Here is an 11,624-nt window from a genome sequence, read left to right on the forward strand (position 1 = left end):
TTGTGTGTGTTCATGCTATTGTCGTATTGTTGTGACGAGGGCGACATACTTGACATACTAGGCTGTCACCTCACTCATCTTATTAGGGAATTAGGGAACCCTAAAACCAAAGGCACAACACACAATTATATTTTTTGCAAGAGATTTCAAAGGCGGTCCTACTTATTTTTAACATCTTGAAATGTTTTATCAACGTGTTTAGCAGAAAATGTGAAATGGATAGAATAAAGAATAAGAACACAAACCATAATAGAGCAGAGGACCGGTATAACGTGAGAAGTGGAGCAAAGGGAGGAGAACCATTATGCTATAAAGAGTGAGAGAGAAAGAGTGGGCGTGGTCGAGCCAGACGTGAAGTTCCAGATAGGTGAGCAGGTAGTAGGTGTGGAAGGGGGCAGAGCTACCTGAGCAGCATGGCAACAACAAACAGTATAGTCTGGTTCTCCTTCCCTCCTGCCTCCTTTCTCCTCAGACCTCACTCAGCCGGCTCTGTGCAACAATGCTCAGCCTGTTCAGACTACCTCGAAGTTTAACTATCAACCAGGTGCCCAAAGTAAGTTGCTGTTTCTATTTCTCAGAGCTTTTCTATCATTGTGCTTCCCCGGATTGGGGTAAATGAGTGAGCAACCAATATTCTGTTTTAACATTGTTAACTTATTTGCTAAATATAATTAATACATAGTACAGAGCACAACAGTGTGGTTCCGTAAGTAAAAATACAATACATTTTCTCCATAAAGGTTTTGATTAAAAGACATTATGTCGTAACCATCCAAAGTATACTTACGTGCCGTTATATTGTGAAACCATGGTATACGCTCCTGTAGAAGCCATAAGTTGAAGAAGTTAACTTTTAGTTTTTAGGAAATCACGTCTTATTCTCAATGTCATTTAAAAGCACAACCCATAACCCATAAAAGTGTAACATGACATCTTTGATTGTTTATTTTGATTGGAAAGTCAAGTCATTAATGACCCCTGCTGCTGGAAAGTTACCACAGCAACCATGATTTCCCCAAGAATAATGGAAGTTTAGAGAGTTGTTGTAAATACTGTAAAAAAAATACTGTAAAAGAAAGCTCTACATGTTGAAAAATATGTTGATATAAAATCGATGAAAAATATTTGAAATAACACTAGCAGTGCTATTTAGTCATTTGGGTAGTATAAAAGCTAGAAATAAATAATGTTGAATGAAAATGTAACTGGAATACTGTTGCGCTCTCTAGAGCACATCAGTAACCGCCCCCTTTTTGAACAGCTCTGGTTCCAAAAGTAATTTTTCCCATTAATTTTCTCCATTGATTTTTCGTTAAATCTTTATACAAAGAGTTTAAAGCCTGGAACCAAGCCAATCATTCGGTAATAACGAGTGAAGGAACTACTCAAGGAACAAAACATTTTTTTGCATTGTTTCCAAGCCAATAGTTAAGCGTGTTTCTTGCATCTTATAACCTTTGTCATTATTATATTGTTTAAATTGTTAATAAAAGGTGCATAATATATTGTGTGTGTGTGTATGTATAGTGTTTCATATACTGTATATACGGTAATGTTGGCGGCATGGTACGTTCCTTTGTTCTTGACTGCAATCATCTCTTGAACGTGAATCAAAGTCAGTTCGACCAATTCCTAAAGAGTGACTGTAATACTTGTGAATTCAGTCTTGCATTCCAGTAACGTATTAATTCATTAAATATTCCTGGTTTTAACACTACCCAAATTATTAAATAGCACTGCTAGTGCTACTTGAAACCATACTGTTGTGCTCTATAGTTAACCCTAATGTGCAGTGTGTAGGATTGAGTGTTATCTAGCATTGAGGTTGAACATTGCAACATTCTTATTTTCATGGGGTTATACACTAATTAAATCATATTTATGAATATTATATGCCCTTTCTCCCAAATTGGTTCCGCTAGATGCTGCTAAATTCTACACACTGCACCTTAACTAAAGGTTAACTAAAGTAAAAGCATCCACCCCAAAAGCATTACAAATGTAGTGCTTTTCTGTAAGCCAGGCAGAGCAGTGATCCACACTGAACCGTGTGTTTGGTCTCCACAGGTATTCCATGAAGACAGCATCATCTCCGGCTACCGCCACCCCTGTAGCTCAGCCACCGACTGCGTCCTCAGCCTCTTCCAGCTGACCAATGAGACGCTCAACATCTGGACCCACTTTCTGCCCACCTGGTACCATAACAAAAACCCATACCTGCTTCTTAGTGTAGTCAATTTGTTAGAAATGCCATATTAGTGTGGGAAATACGCGGTGAGAATATCTGTCCTTGTTGAAAGAATGTGTGTCTTTATATGTATGACACCATTAAGACCAGCTCATTTCTGACCATTCATGGCATCCCCTTCCCTGGTTGGAATAGACTGGTAAATGGACTGCATTTATATAGCGCTTTTTTGTAACCACAGGCCAACCATAAGTGCTTTACAATATTGCCTGACGTTCACACACCGACGGCTGCGACGGCTGCGTCAGCCGTGCAAGCTGGCCGGGAACAGTTAGTTAGGGTTAGAGGGATCTCGACGCTCAGCTAGGAGTTGCTAGGAATCGAACAAGCAACCTTGCGGTTACCAGCCAACCGCCCTTCCTCCGAGCTACATGCCACCCTGGTTGATTCTGGGCATCTCCATTTAACTTTCCACCACATTTGTACACACAGCGGTAATGATCACATCAATGGCTGGGTGATGGTGTACTTTTATGGGTTGATTTTCTAAACATTGCTCTCTCTTTTCTGCTCTCCCTCTTTACAACTCTCAATGCCTTCCTTAAGCACCTTCACAATATTAGAATGAAAAAAATCTATAAAAAATAAATAATATTAATGTTATATCATTTAATCCAGTTACAGAAATAAACCCGGCCTAGACAAATTGCTAGCTCACTGTTGCAAGTGGTCAATGATGCTTAACCTTTCTGTAAAGAAATACCACATTTTGCCCAAGTGCTGCCAAGTGGTCGCAACTGCTGCTTTAAATGTCTTTCATTGGTATTGACTTTGTATTGTATGAACAATGGAAGGTTTGTCATTGATCACCTCTACGATGTAGACTACATAGTACTGCAGTGGTTTATAATGTGTAGCACCAAATCTTCCAACAACAAGGAACACAATGTATCTCTCATTGCTGTCAGATGCGTTTGAGATGTTGTCATGGGAACAGTGGCTTAGGGTAGATCCTTCCATCTCTACCAAAAAACTACAAAATGCTGATTCAAAACAAATATGAACTCTAATTCCAAATGGTATTACCCATTTGACCTATGAGCACAATGGAAAACCAAAAGAAAGCGGTTTAGCCTGTATTGTACTTGGACGACTCTGTGTAGATAATCATCCGTAAAAGTAATAATAGAAGGATACAACTTCACCACTGGTACTCAGGAGTGAAGTACCACTGTCTAGAGAAGACGGGTGGACACATATTCTGCCAGTTTAAACAAACAGGAATCAAATAACCCAAGTCAATAGAGAATGGAAAAGGCCCAACAGGTTCCACAGATTCCACCTCAGTATCCCAGAAGATGAGTCAGAGACAGGCTGAATGAGCTGCAATCTGCCACACAAACTGGTCCGGTTTCTTTAAACTTTTGTGAAAACCAATGACAATTAAATATTCCCGTAGTTTGTGTGTCTGTAAGCTTGTTAACAACAGGGAATGTGACTGGTGGTGTTTGTCTTGGAAAGGCCTGAGGATTAAGCTCCATCACTAAGGAAATGTCTCCCACAAGCCACGTTGTACATCCTCTCTGTGGGCTACAGAGTGCTGCTTCCAATCGGCTGTGTCCATGGAGAGATGCTGGGTGCACGTGGGTGTGTGTGTGTGCGTGTGTGTGTGCGTGCGTGCGTGCGTGTGTGTGTTGATGAAGAGTAATGTTGTGTTGATGCCTCTGGTATCATGGTTTGGGGGCTAGCACTCTGGAGGTGGTTCATGAAGCATCTGCCGGATCCAGGTCAAGATTCTGTATGTAGGTATAAATGAAATAACATCAGTGTGTGTGTGTGTGTGTGTGTGTGTGTGTGTGTGTGTGTGTGTGTGTGTGTGTGTGTGTGTGTGTGTGTGTGTGTGTGTGTGTGTGTGTGTGTGTGTGTGTGTTTGTGTTTCGGCGTGTGTGTTTACACGCAATTGTGTACACAAGGGTTAGTACTGTGGGCATTTTGAGAAGGAAAGAACCAGTGTGAGTGTGTTAGTGTCATCGGTAGAGTGGGGCTATTGGCCTCCGGCCCATCATCTCATCGTGCTCTGATGACACAACAAGCGCTCAGTGCACCGATGGGGAAACACACAAATACCACAGATTTGTTAACGAGGTGCTCTGAAAAGTGATGACAATGACAATTACAACATGATAAATAAGGCCAACCCAGGCTTTCAAAATCGAAAGCCGTCTCTATTGTACTCTTGGCTGTTGGTTGAGTGACAGTTAGGCTTGCATTGCGAGGTAGTCTTCTTGAATTATTTATTATTATTTCTCCTTATAATTATTTAATTATAAGGAGAGTGGTGTTCTCTGCAGTGCACCTACACATCTTGGCGAATGATCATTTAGAACTCATACCCTTTATAATCGATTTCATGCATATTTCTCTCTTTCACTATAGTTGCCTGAGGAAAAAAGTATCTCCTCCATCATATTGCCTAACAACCTATAAGCAAACAAGAAATCAAAATAATAAAAAATTATCTGTTTAAAGAACATACTTAATTGTAGATATGACTGTTGTCTTCTAAATTTTTCAGGGTATAAAGCAAAAATGCAGGAAATGAATGCATGTAAATGTTACAGAGCTACCCTTATTTTCCTGTGCCATAATTGCCACGGTGTGTGTGCGTGTGTATGTGCGCGTGCATGTGGCATCATAGAACAATAACAAATATTGCCATCCCCCCCTCTTGCCTATAGAAGATCCCTGCTCCCCTGGGTTCCATGCAACGCTCCAGCTGACCTCTGACCTCTGTGCCTCTGTGCAGGTACTTCCTGTACAAGCTGGTGATGGTGGTGCTGATGAACACGGCGTGGCATGATTCCTTCTCCTGGCCCCTGCTGGTATTCCTGGCGTCATGCTGCACGTACCCACTGGCCTCCAGCTGTGCCCACACCTTCAGCACCATGTCAGCCCGGGCGCGGCACATCTGCTTCTTCTTCGACTACGGCGCCCTCAGCCTATACAGCCTGGGTGAGCCTGGGTGGTGCGAGGGAATCCAGATAGAATACATGCATACTAGAGAAGATATCTATATCAATACAGCAAGTTATTTAATCTATCCTCATACAGTATTATGATAGATGTGTGTTGATCGCTGATGCTTAGTCCTCCACACACAAAGTTCAAGCGAAACTTTCTCGCAACCTTGTCTTCACATCGGAGGCGGAGATGCAATAAATATAAATATACATTTAATATACATTACCTCTGCAATGCGCATTAGCTTTGCCTGCAGTGTGGAAGCGCTCATGGTTAACATGGGAGTGGAGTGGAAGCGTATGTGTTTTTTGCATGTGTTTTAGGATTACGCTTTTTTTTGGTGTGTTTTGGCACACCAAAAAGTTTAGACTCATATTTGTAGAAAGTGTTTAACCAGCAACTTAACACTAGCTTCCATGATACACCTCACCATTTGCATAACAGAAGCTTCAGATTACTTTTATCATCTTCTTATACCTTCTCTCCGTGTGCTTGTTTCCGTTTTTTTGAGTATTAATAAAATGACAAATAGGATTCAGTGTTTTGCTCAGGGATTGATATAGCAACCTTCTGTTTACAAGTCATCCCGCTGTACCTTCTGAGCCAAGCCAACCCTTGGTTGCACATTTGGTTGCATGCAATCTTGTGGTCAGCCATATACAGAAGGTATATAATAAATTATGATTCAATAAAATGTACCATGTGGTTACATAATATACTTATATGGTATATATAATCTGTTCATAGCGTAGTATATATATAGTCAAGCAACCAGACTTATCAATAAATAGATGGCATCAATATATGGCCAGTTAAGCCCTTTGAGACTGTGCCTCTGATTAAGGGCTATATAACATTATACATATTCTGAGAGGCTTTTACATTACAAAAAAGCTGCATATTGCTTAGACGGCAGACAAACACTTTGGGCTCAAGCTCTGTTTGATTTGTATTCTATGCACAAGCACACAGAAATGTTGCATGACCACATGGCCACACCCTTAAGTACACCTTTAACTATCGCTAACCGTCACATTTAAAATGCATACTGAACGCATTGTTGCACGTGCTGCACATGTAAACCCCACCTAATCATCATTCCATCTACCTATGCACATGCTCAGGGTCAGCGATCACGTACTCTGCATACGTATTCCCCGACAAGTGGGTGAACAGCATCTTCCACCAGAGCTACGTCACTGTAGCAGTGGTCAACACACTTGTCTGCACCACCATGGCCTGCTACTCAAGGTACATATGGAAACAGGAACATGAATCATGCTTAAATGTTGGACGAGCTCTGATGGTCCTGCTTTGACCTTATCTTTTCTCTAATTTGTTCACTTTTCTTCTCTACCAAGGCTTGGTGTACCATTTCTACAATATAATCATGAGACATTAAAGAGGTAATAACAATAATTATTTCCTGCTTATCCTGTCTTGCTACGCCCTTCCCAATCCACGTTGCCTATATTCATCCTCTTGATCACCCTGACTATTGGTTTCCTGAAGGGGCATTTAGTTTATTAAGCTAACTAACTCCTGGGGTGTTCTTGCATCTGTTGTTTCAACTGTCGGTGACATAGAACTGGTTTGACTAACGTTTTCTCCTCTGCACATGGTGACAGTGCAATTGTGAATTGTGAATTGTGAATATCTTCACAATGGAAGCCTCTAATGGCTTCCATTGTGAAGATATTTAACAGCATCTCCAATAGCCCTTGACAAAGGCCATGAAAAGTACAAATAAATATATGAATAATAAAAACCAATTGGCTCAGAGAAACTTAAAAGATGGGTAGATACTGAGTAAACTAAGCAATACATGTAATTACATGTGAAGTTGTATGGGGACATATTGCCACGGGTAATTTTATTATTAGTTTTATTATTTCCTAATATTTGTTGTGGTGAGGCCTAGTAATGTTTTTTTTAGTCAAATCAAACATCATCAGTGTGTTTGTGTATTTGTGTATTACGATCAAACAAAAGTCATATTTACATTTTATGTAATTCAATCCATAGAAGGACTACTCTTGGTCGGTCCATAAAAATATTCATGCAACATTTTTCTATTTTTAGATTTCCAGAGGTCAAAACTCCAAAGTTAGTGAAGGCACTCCGCATCCTTGCCTTTGCCTACCCTTACCTGTTCGACAACATTCCTCTTTTTTATAGGGTAAGGGCAATGCACGTACACACACACACACACACACACACACCCACACACAGACACACACACACACACACACACACACACACACACACACACACACACACACACACACACACACACACACACACACACACACACACACACACACACACACACACACACACACACACACACACACATTGGGTTAGTGCTATTCAACTAGGAAGTATTGTTCCACTCAAAGTCCCAAATTCCATGAAAATGCTTTCATAACTAATTACCATGAGTTCCAAAGACCTCAGTATCTACCCATCTTTTAAGTTTCTCTGAGCCAGTTGGTTTTTATTATTCTTATATTTATTTGTACTTTTCATGGCCTTTTTCAAGGGCTATTGGAGGATAAACACTTAGATTTGAAAGCTCACAACAGAGAATGTCACTTACTTTGGAACAGCAACTTTGGAAAACTGTTTGGGTTGGTTACACTCTGGTCCAAAACTTTCGTAGAAACAGCTAACTCAACGGTTTCATTTTAACCAAGGCTTACATGCTAGAGTTAAACTGCCCTAGCATGTGATTATAGTAATTTTATGTTTGGCATGATAATACAGTCTTGTACCCATTACGTTTTAGATTTTGAGCATAGTTGAGCACAGACCTCCGCTAAGGAATCAGTTTGATTGACGTGTGCATGGCTTGTAAAGAGCTGATTGGCTGCTGCATGTTAAGTCTGATATTGTATATTTCATAGACAAAACGCATCTAGAAACTAGAGGGTCTGGAGTGACCATGGGTCATTTTACTAAGACCCAACCCTAACTTAATTTACAGGTATTTCTTTGTACGGGCGAGGGCTGTACGGACAACGGCGCAAACATTCTCCACTACTACCACATTGCCCTAGCCTTCCTCACAGCCTTCCTGTTTGCCACACATCTGCCTGAGCGCCTTGCCCCTGGAAGCTTCGACTACATAGGTAAGACTAAACTCTAGAGTGGCCTGAAGACTGGCCTCTGAATGGGAGCCTTTTATTCGTCTTGCCAAAAGTCAATAATATGCAACCCTTTAACGTGCAACGTGTATGATTAGGCCGAATTAGTAATCCACCCTCAAAACAAATTGGGGGTGGCATTTTCCAGGAGATTTTGGTATTACCCGTTTTCTAATTGGTTTGAACTGCGTATCAACAAACAGCTAACTAAGCAAACATGTTAACGGTTCCATGGAATGAAAATTTCACTTTATGAGGTTTTCTAACAATAAGATGAGTTCCCCTTGCCTGCCTATGGTCCCCCACTGGCTAGAAATGGTGTTAGGTCTAAAACAAGCACTAGGTATCCTGCTCCGCCTTTGGAAAAACTAAACCTCAGACGGGCCAAATTTGCCCCATATGTCGTCATTAGGGGCGAGGTTACCTTCCCTTTCTCTGCTCTGCCCGCCTTGCGAATTTGGCCCGCCAATGAGACAATGAGCTACGACCGGGGGAGCGCCACATGTGTGTGGATACACACACATCTGGCGCAAATGTTTTACACTTCTTTGTTATTTGGCTATCCGTTCTGCTGTTGGTATTATGGCGCATAACACACAACACAATAACGCAAGCTTGCGTAAAGCTCCCATTTGGTGAAAAGACTAGACTGCGCCGGGTTCTCTGACGTCTCTGGTCCTTCAACAATAAGACTCGTAGTGGGGGTTATCTCGGCCATGGTTGAGAAGGAATAGGGGAAAGGAACTTTGGCTTTGACTCCCTGAAGTCCAGCGGCAGCGGGCTCTGGCGGGAGACAATCTCAGGCAACTATCCTTTCCTCCTCCATGTCGCGGTTCAATCTGGATATCAGGCTTTCAACATGAGTAGTTCTAACTGGAGAGACAGTGAAATCCGCGAGCTGCTGATCAAGTGAGAGAAGGTGATGCAGTTGCATTAAACGAAGACGGGGAAAGATGGTGCGATCTTTGAGAGAGACGCAGAGGAACTTTCATTACGAGGCTTTTGTCCGAAAAAATAAGAATATGTTGGCGTTTTTGCACTTGTAAATAGTTAATCGCGTTTGTAGCCTACACTCAGATAATTTATGCTCATTCTTGCATGCAAGTCTCTTAAATCCTAAAAAAAATCAAAACATTTGTGGTACGCAAATTATCTATTTATTTTCCACTCTATTTGCTACTCTCCGTGCGGAGCCCTGTGTTCTCCAGTGAACCAAGAAAGCCGGCTCCGTGACGACGGGGGATTATACCGAAGATCTGTCTCCAATAGTTTGGAACCAATGCCAAAATAACTCTATTTATATAATTATATAATTCAGTTAATTTACTTTTCATCAATTGATACACTATAATTTATGCAGCGATTGACAAGAGGTTAGAATGCACCCTTGGGGAAGCGCTACTTCTTCATCATCTCATGGAAGCAGCAGTGACGGTGACTTCTAGAGGTACAAAGTGGTATTTCGAGACAGCCTACGAGCTAAAGCTGACTGGGCTAGTAAATACCACTGCAAAAAAATATATATGTATATATATTTATATTATATATATATATATATATATATATATATATATATATATATATCACGTCAAAACTAATATTTCTTCACATTCTGTTCCATAATGTGATTTATTTTATGTTGATTTTTCGTACCTGCAGCACTTTAAATTACGTACCTACAACCTTCTTACGCAAAGCAATTTATAGATGCATTTTTTAGAGATTTACATTTTGTCAAGTACCACCTTAAAAAAGTGTTATCTGCAAATGCTAACATTATAGTCACAATGTTGTTCACTGAAATAAATCTGCCCATGAATACAGCAGTGATTCCCTGGAGTAAGCTAAGGTTCCCATAGAGGAAGCCTAGATTGGACCCCATTTGTGTACTATTATTATACAGTCAAATGTCTATACATATACAGCATGGTTAAAGGTTTCAAACTGTACAATTTAAATCCACTGTTTTTGCGCCCTCTAAAGGTCACAGCCATCAACTGTTCCACGTGTGCAGCATCATGGGCACTCACTTCCAGATGGAGGCCATAGAGCAGGACATGGCCTCACGTCGTCACTGGCTTCTCACACACTCCTTACCCATCAGCTTTGCCAACACGCTGGGTGTGGCACTGCTAAGTCTGGTGCTGAATCTAACCGTTATTACTCTCTTCAGTCTACCTCTCCTCTTTCCCTCGTTCAGCCTCAAGAGAAAAACCAAGTAATGTGCAAATCACGGAAACCTCTGAGATGTGGCAAAAAAAACAACAACACGAAACAAGATCTCGAAATTACATTCTAGATACACAGGAGTATTTAAGGACAATTATATGTTTTTTTGTGAATATAGGTCAAGAGACATAGTTCATGGTCCTGAGGATATCCATAACCGTGATTGAAGCTCCTTGACTTTAAATGTGTTTATGATAAGGTGGATGATGTGCACTTTCCCGTTTGTTTCCTAGAATCAAATCACTTATTTAATAGGAAAATGTTAAATGTTGCAAACGTAAATGGAATAGAATTGTTCTGGCTTAGCAGGTCAGACACCAATGAGAATTAGATAATGAAGGGATAAATAAATGGAAGGAGCAAGTCGCCATTGTGCGGATAAAAAGTAAAAAGTCTCTTAGGAACTTTGTGGCTAGAGAATGCTATGAAATAGCAATCCACCTTGTATCATAATGTAGTGTTTGTTACTGCTTGTTTTCTACCTTTCTCTGATTTCCCAACATTTAGTGTATGATGAGAGTATGATGAGATAGCATTGCTCCAAAGGGAATTGGTGACAATGCAAAATTATATCTTATCATATGTGCAATACGTAAATATGATTGTTTTCTTTAAATACACTGTATTGGATTTATTTAATTATATCTTTTTTGGGGTCTGAATTCAATTTTGTACAGAGAAGAAGAAGATTTTTTACATTTTTTCAAACAAATGTTGTTGAAGAAGGAATATGAAGTCAAAAGTTTTCAAACCCTTGGCTATGTGGCTAAATTAAAGCAACACATAAGAACCCCCAGGCAGTTGTTTGAGCGTTAAGTCGCTTACTGTGTCAGTGTTGATTTGCTAGCTGTCTCTTTTATATTCAATGGGTATAACATTTACTATTTTAAGATAAATATAGCATCTACAAAGGATACAACATTTTTATCCCACTTTATGACTGCAGATAAATGGAGAGTATTTACAATGTATTTTATTTATATTCTTAAATAAACATTGATGATATGACGTTACATTAAACAAGTCCTGTGTCATTGAAG

General features: G+C 40.2%; 1 protein-coding gene across 2 annotated transcripts; it reads left to right on the forward strand.

Moving 5' to 3' along the window:
- The first annotated feature begins 386 nt into the window (after positions 1-386).
- On the forward strand, positions 387-11,597 carry paqr5b (progestin and adipoQ receptor family member Vb). 2 transcript variants are annotated; one of them, XM_060071523.1, is made up of 8 exons: positions 387-553; positions 2,068-2,195; positions 4,995-5,200; positions 6,334-6,460; positions 6,571-6,615; positions 7,292-7,388; positions 8,196-8,340; positions 10,339-11,597. In XM_060071523.1, the coding sequence occupies exons 1-8, from the start codon at positions 500-502 to the stop codon at positions 10,575-10,577; spliced, it is 1,041 nt and encodes a 346-aa protein (XP_059927506.1). In that variant the 5' UTR covers positions 387-499; the 3' UTR covers positions 10,578-11,597. The 2 variants fall into 2 exon arrangements, with proteins under 2 accessions (XP_059927506.1, XP_059927507.1); XM_060071524.1 differs by lacking the exon at positions 6,571-6,615.
- Positions 11,598-11,624: the final 27 nt, after the last annotated feature.

Source organism: Gadus macrocephalus, chromosome 14 (genome assembly GCF_031168955.1).
Source record: "Gadus macrocephalus chromosome 14, ASM3116895v1".
Lineage (NCBI taxonomy): Eukaryota > Metazoa > Chordata > Actinopteri > Gadiformes > Gadidae > Gadus > Gadus macrocephalus.

What these genes read in the sequence shown, in the direction of transcription:
- paqr5b (XM_060071523.1), top strand. Translation starts at nt 500, where the DNA reads ATGCTCAGCCTGTTCAGACTACCTCGAAGTTTAACTATCAACCAGGTG. An exon ending in CCTCAGCCTATACAGCCTGG is followed by an intron (nt 5,201 to 6,333) that starts GTGAGCCTGGGT and finishes GCACATGCTCAG; the next exon opens with GGTCAGCGATCACGTACTCT. An exon ending in ACCATGGCCTGCTACTCAAG is followed by an intron (nt 6,461 to 6,570) that starts GTACATATGGAA and finishes TTCTCTACCAAG; the next exon opens with GCTTGGTGTACCATTTCTAC.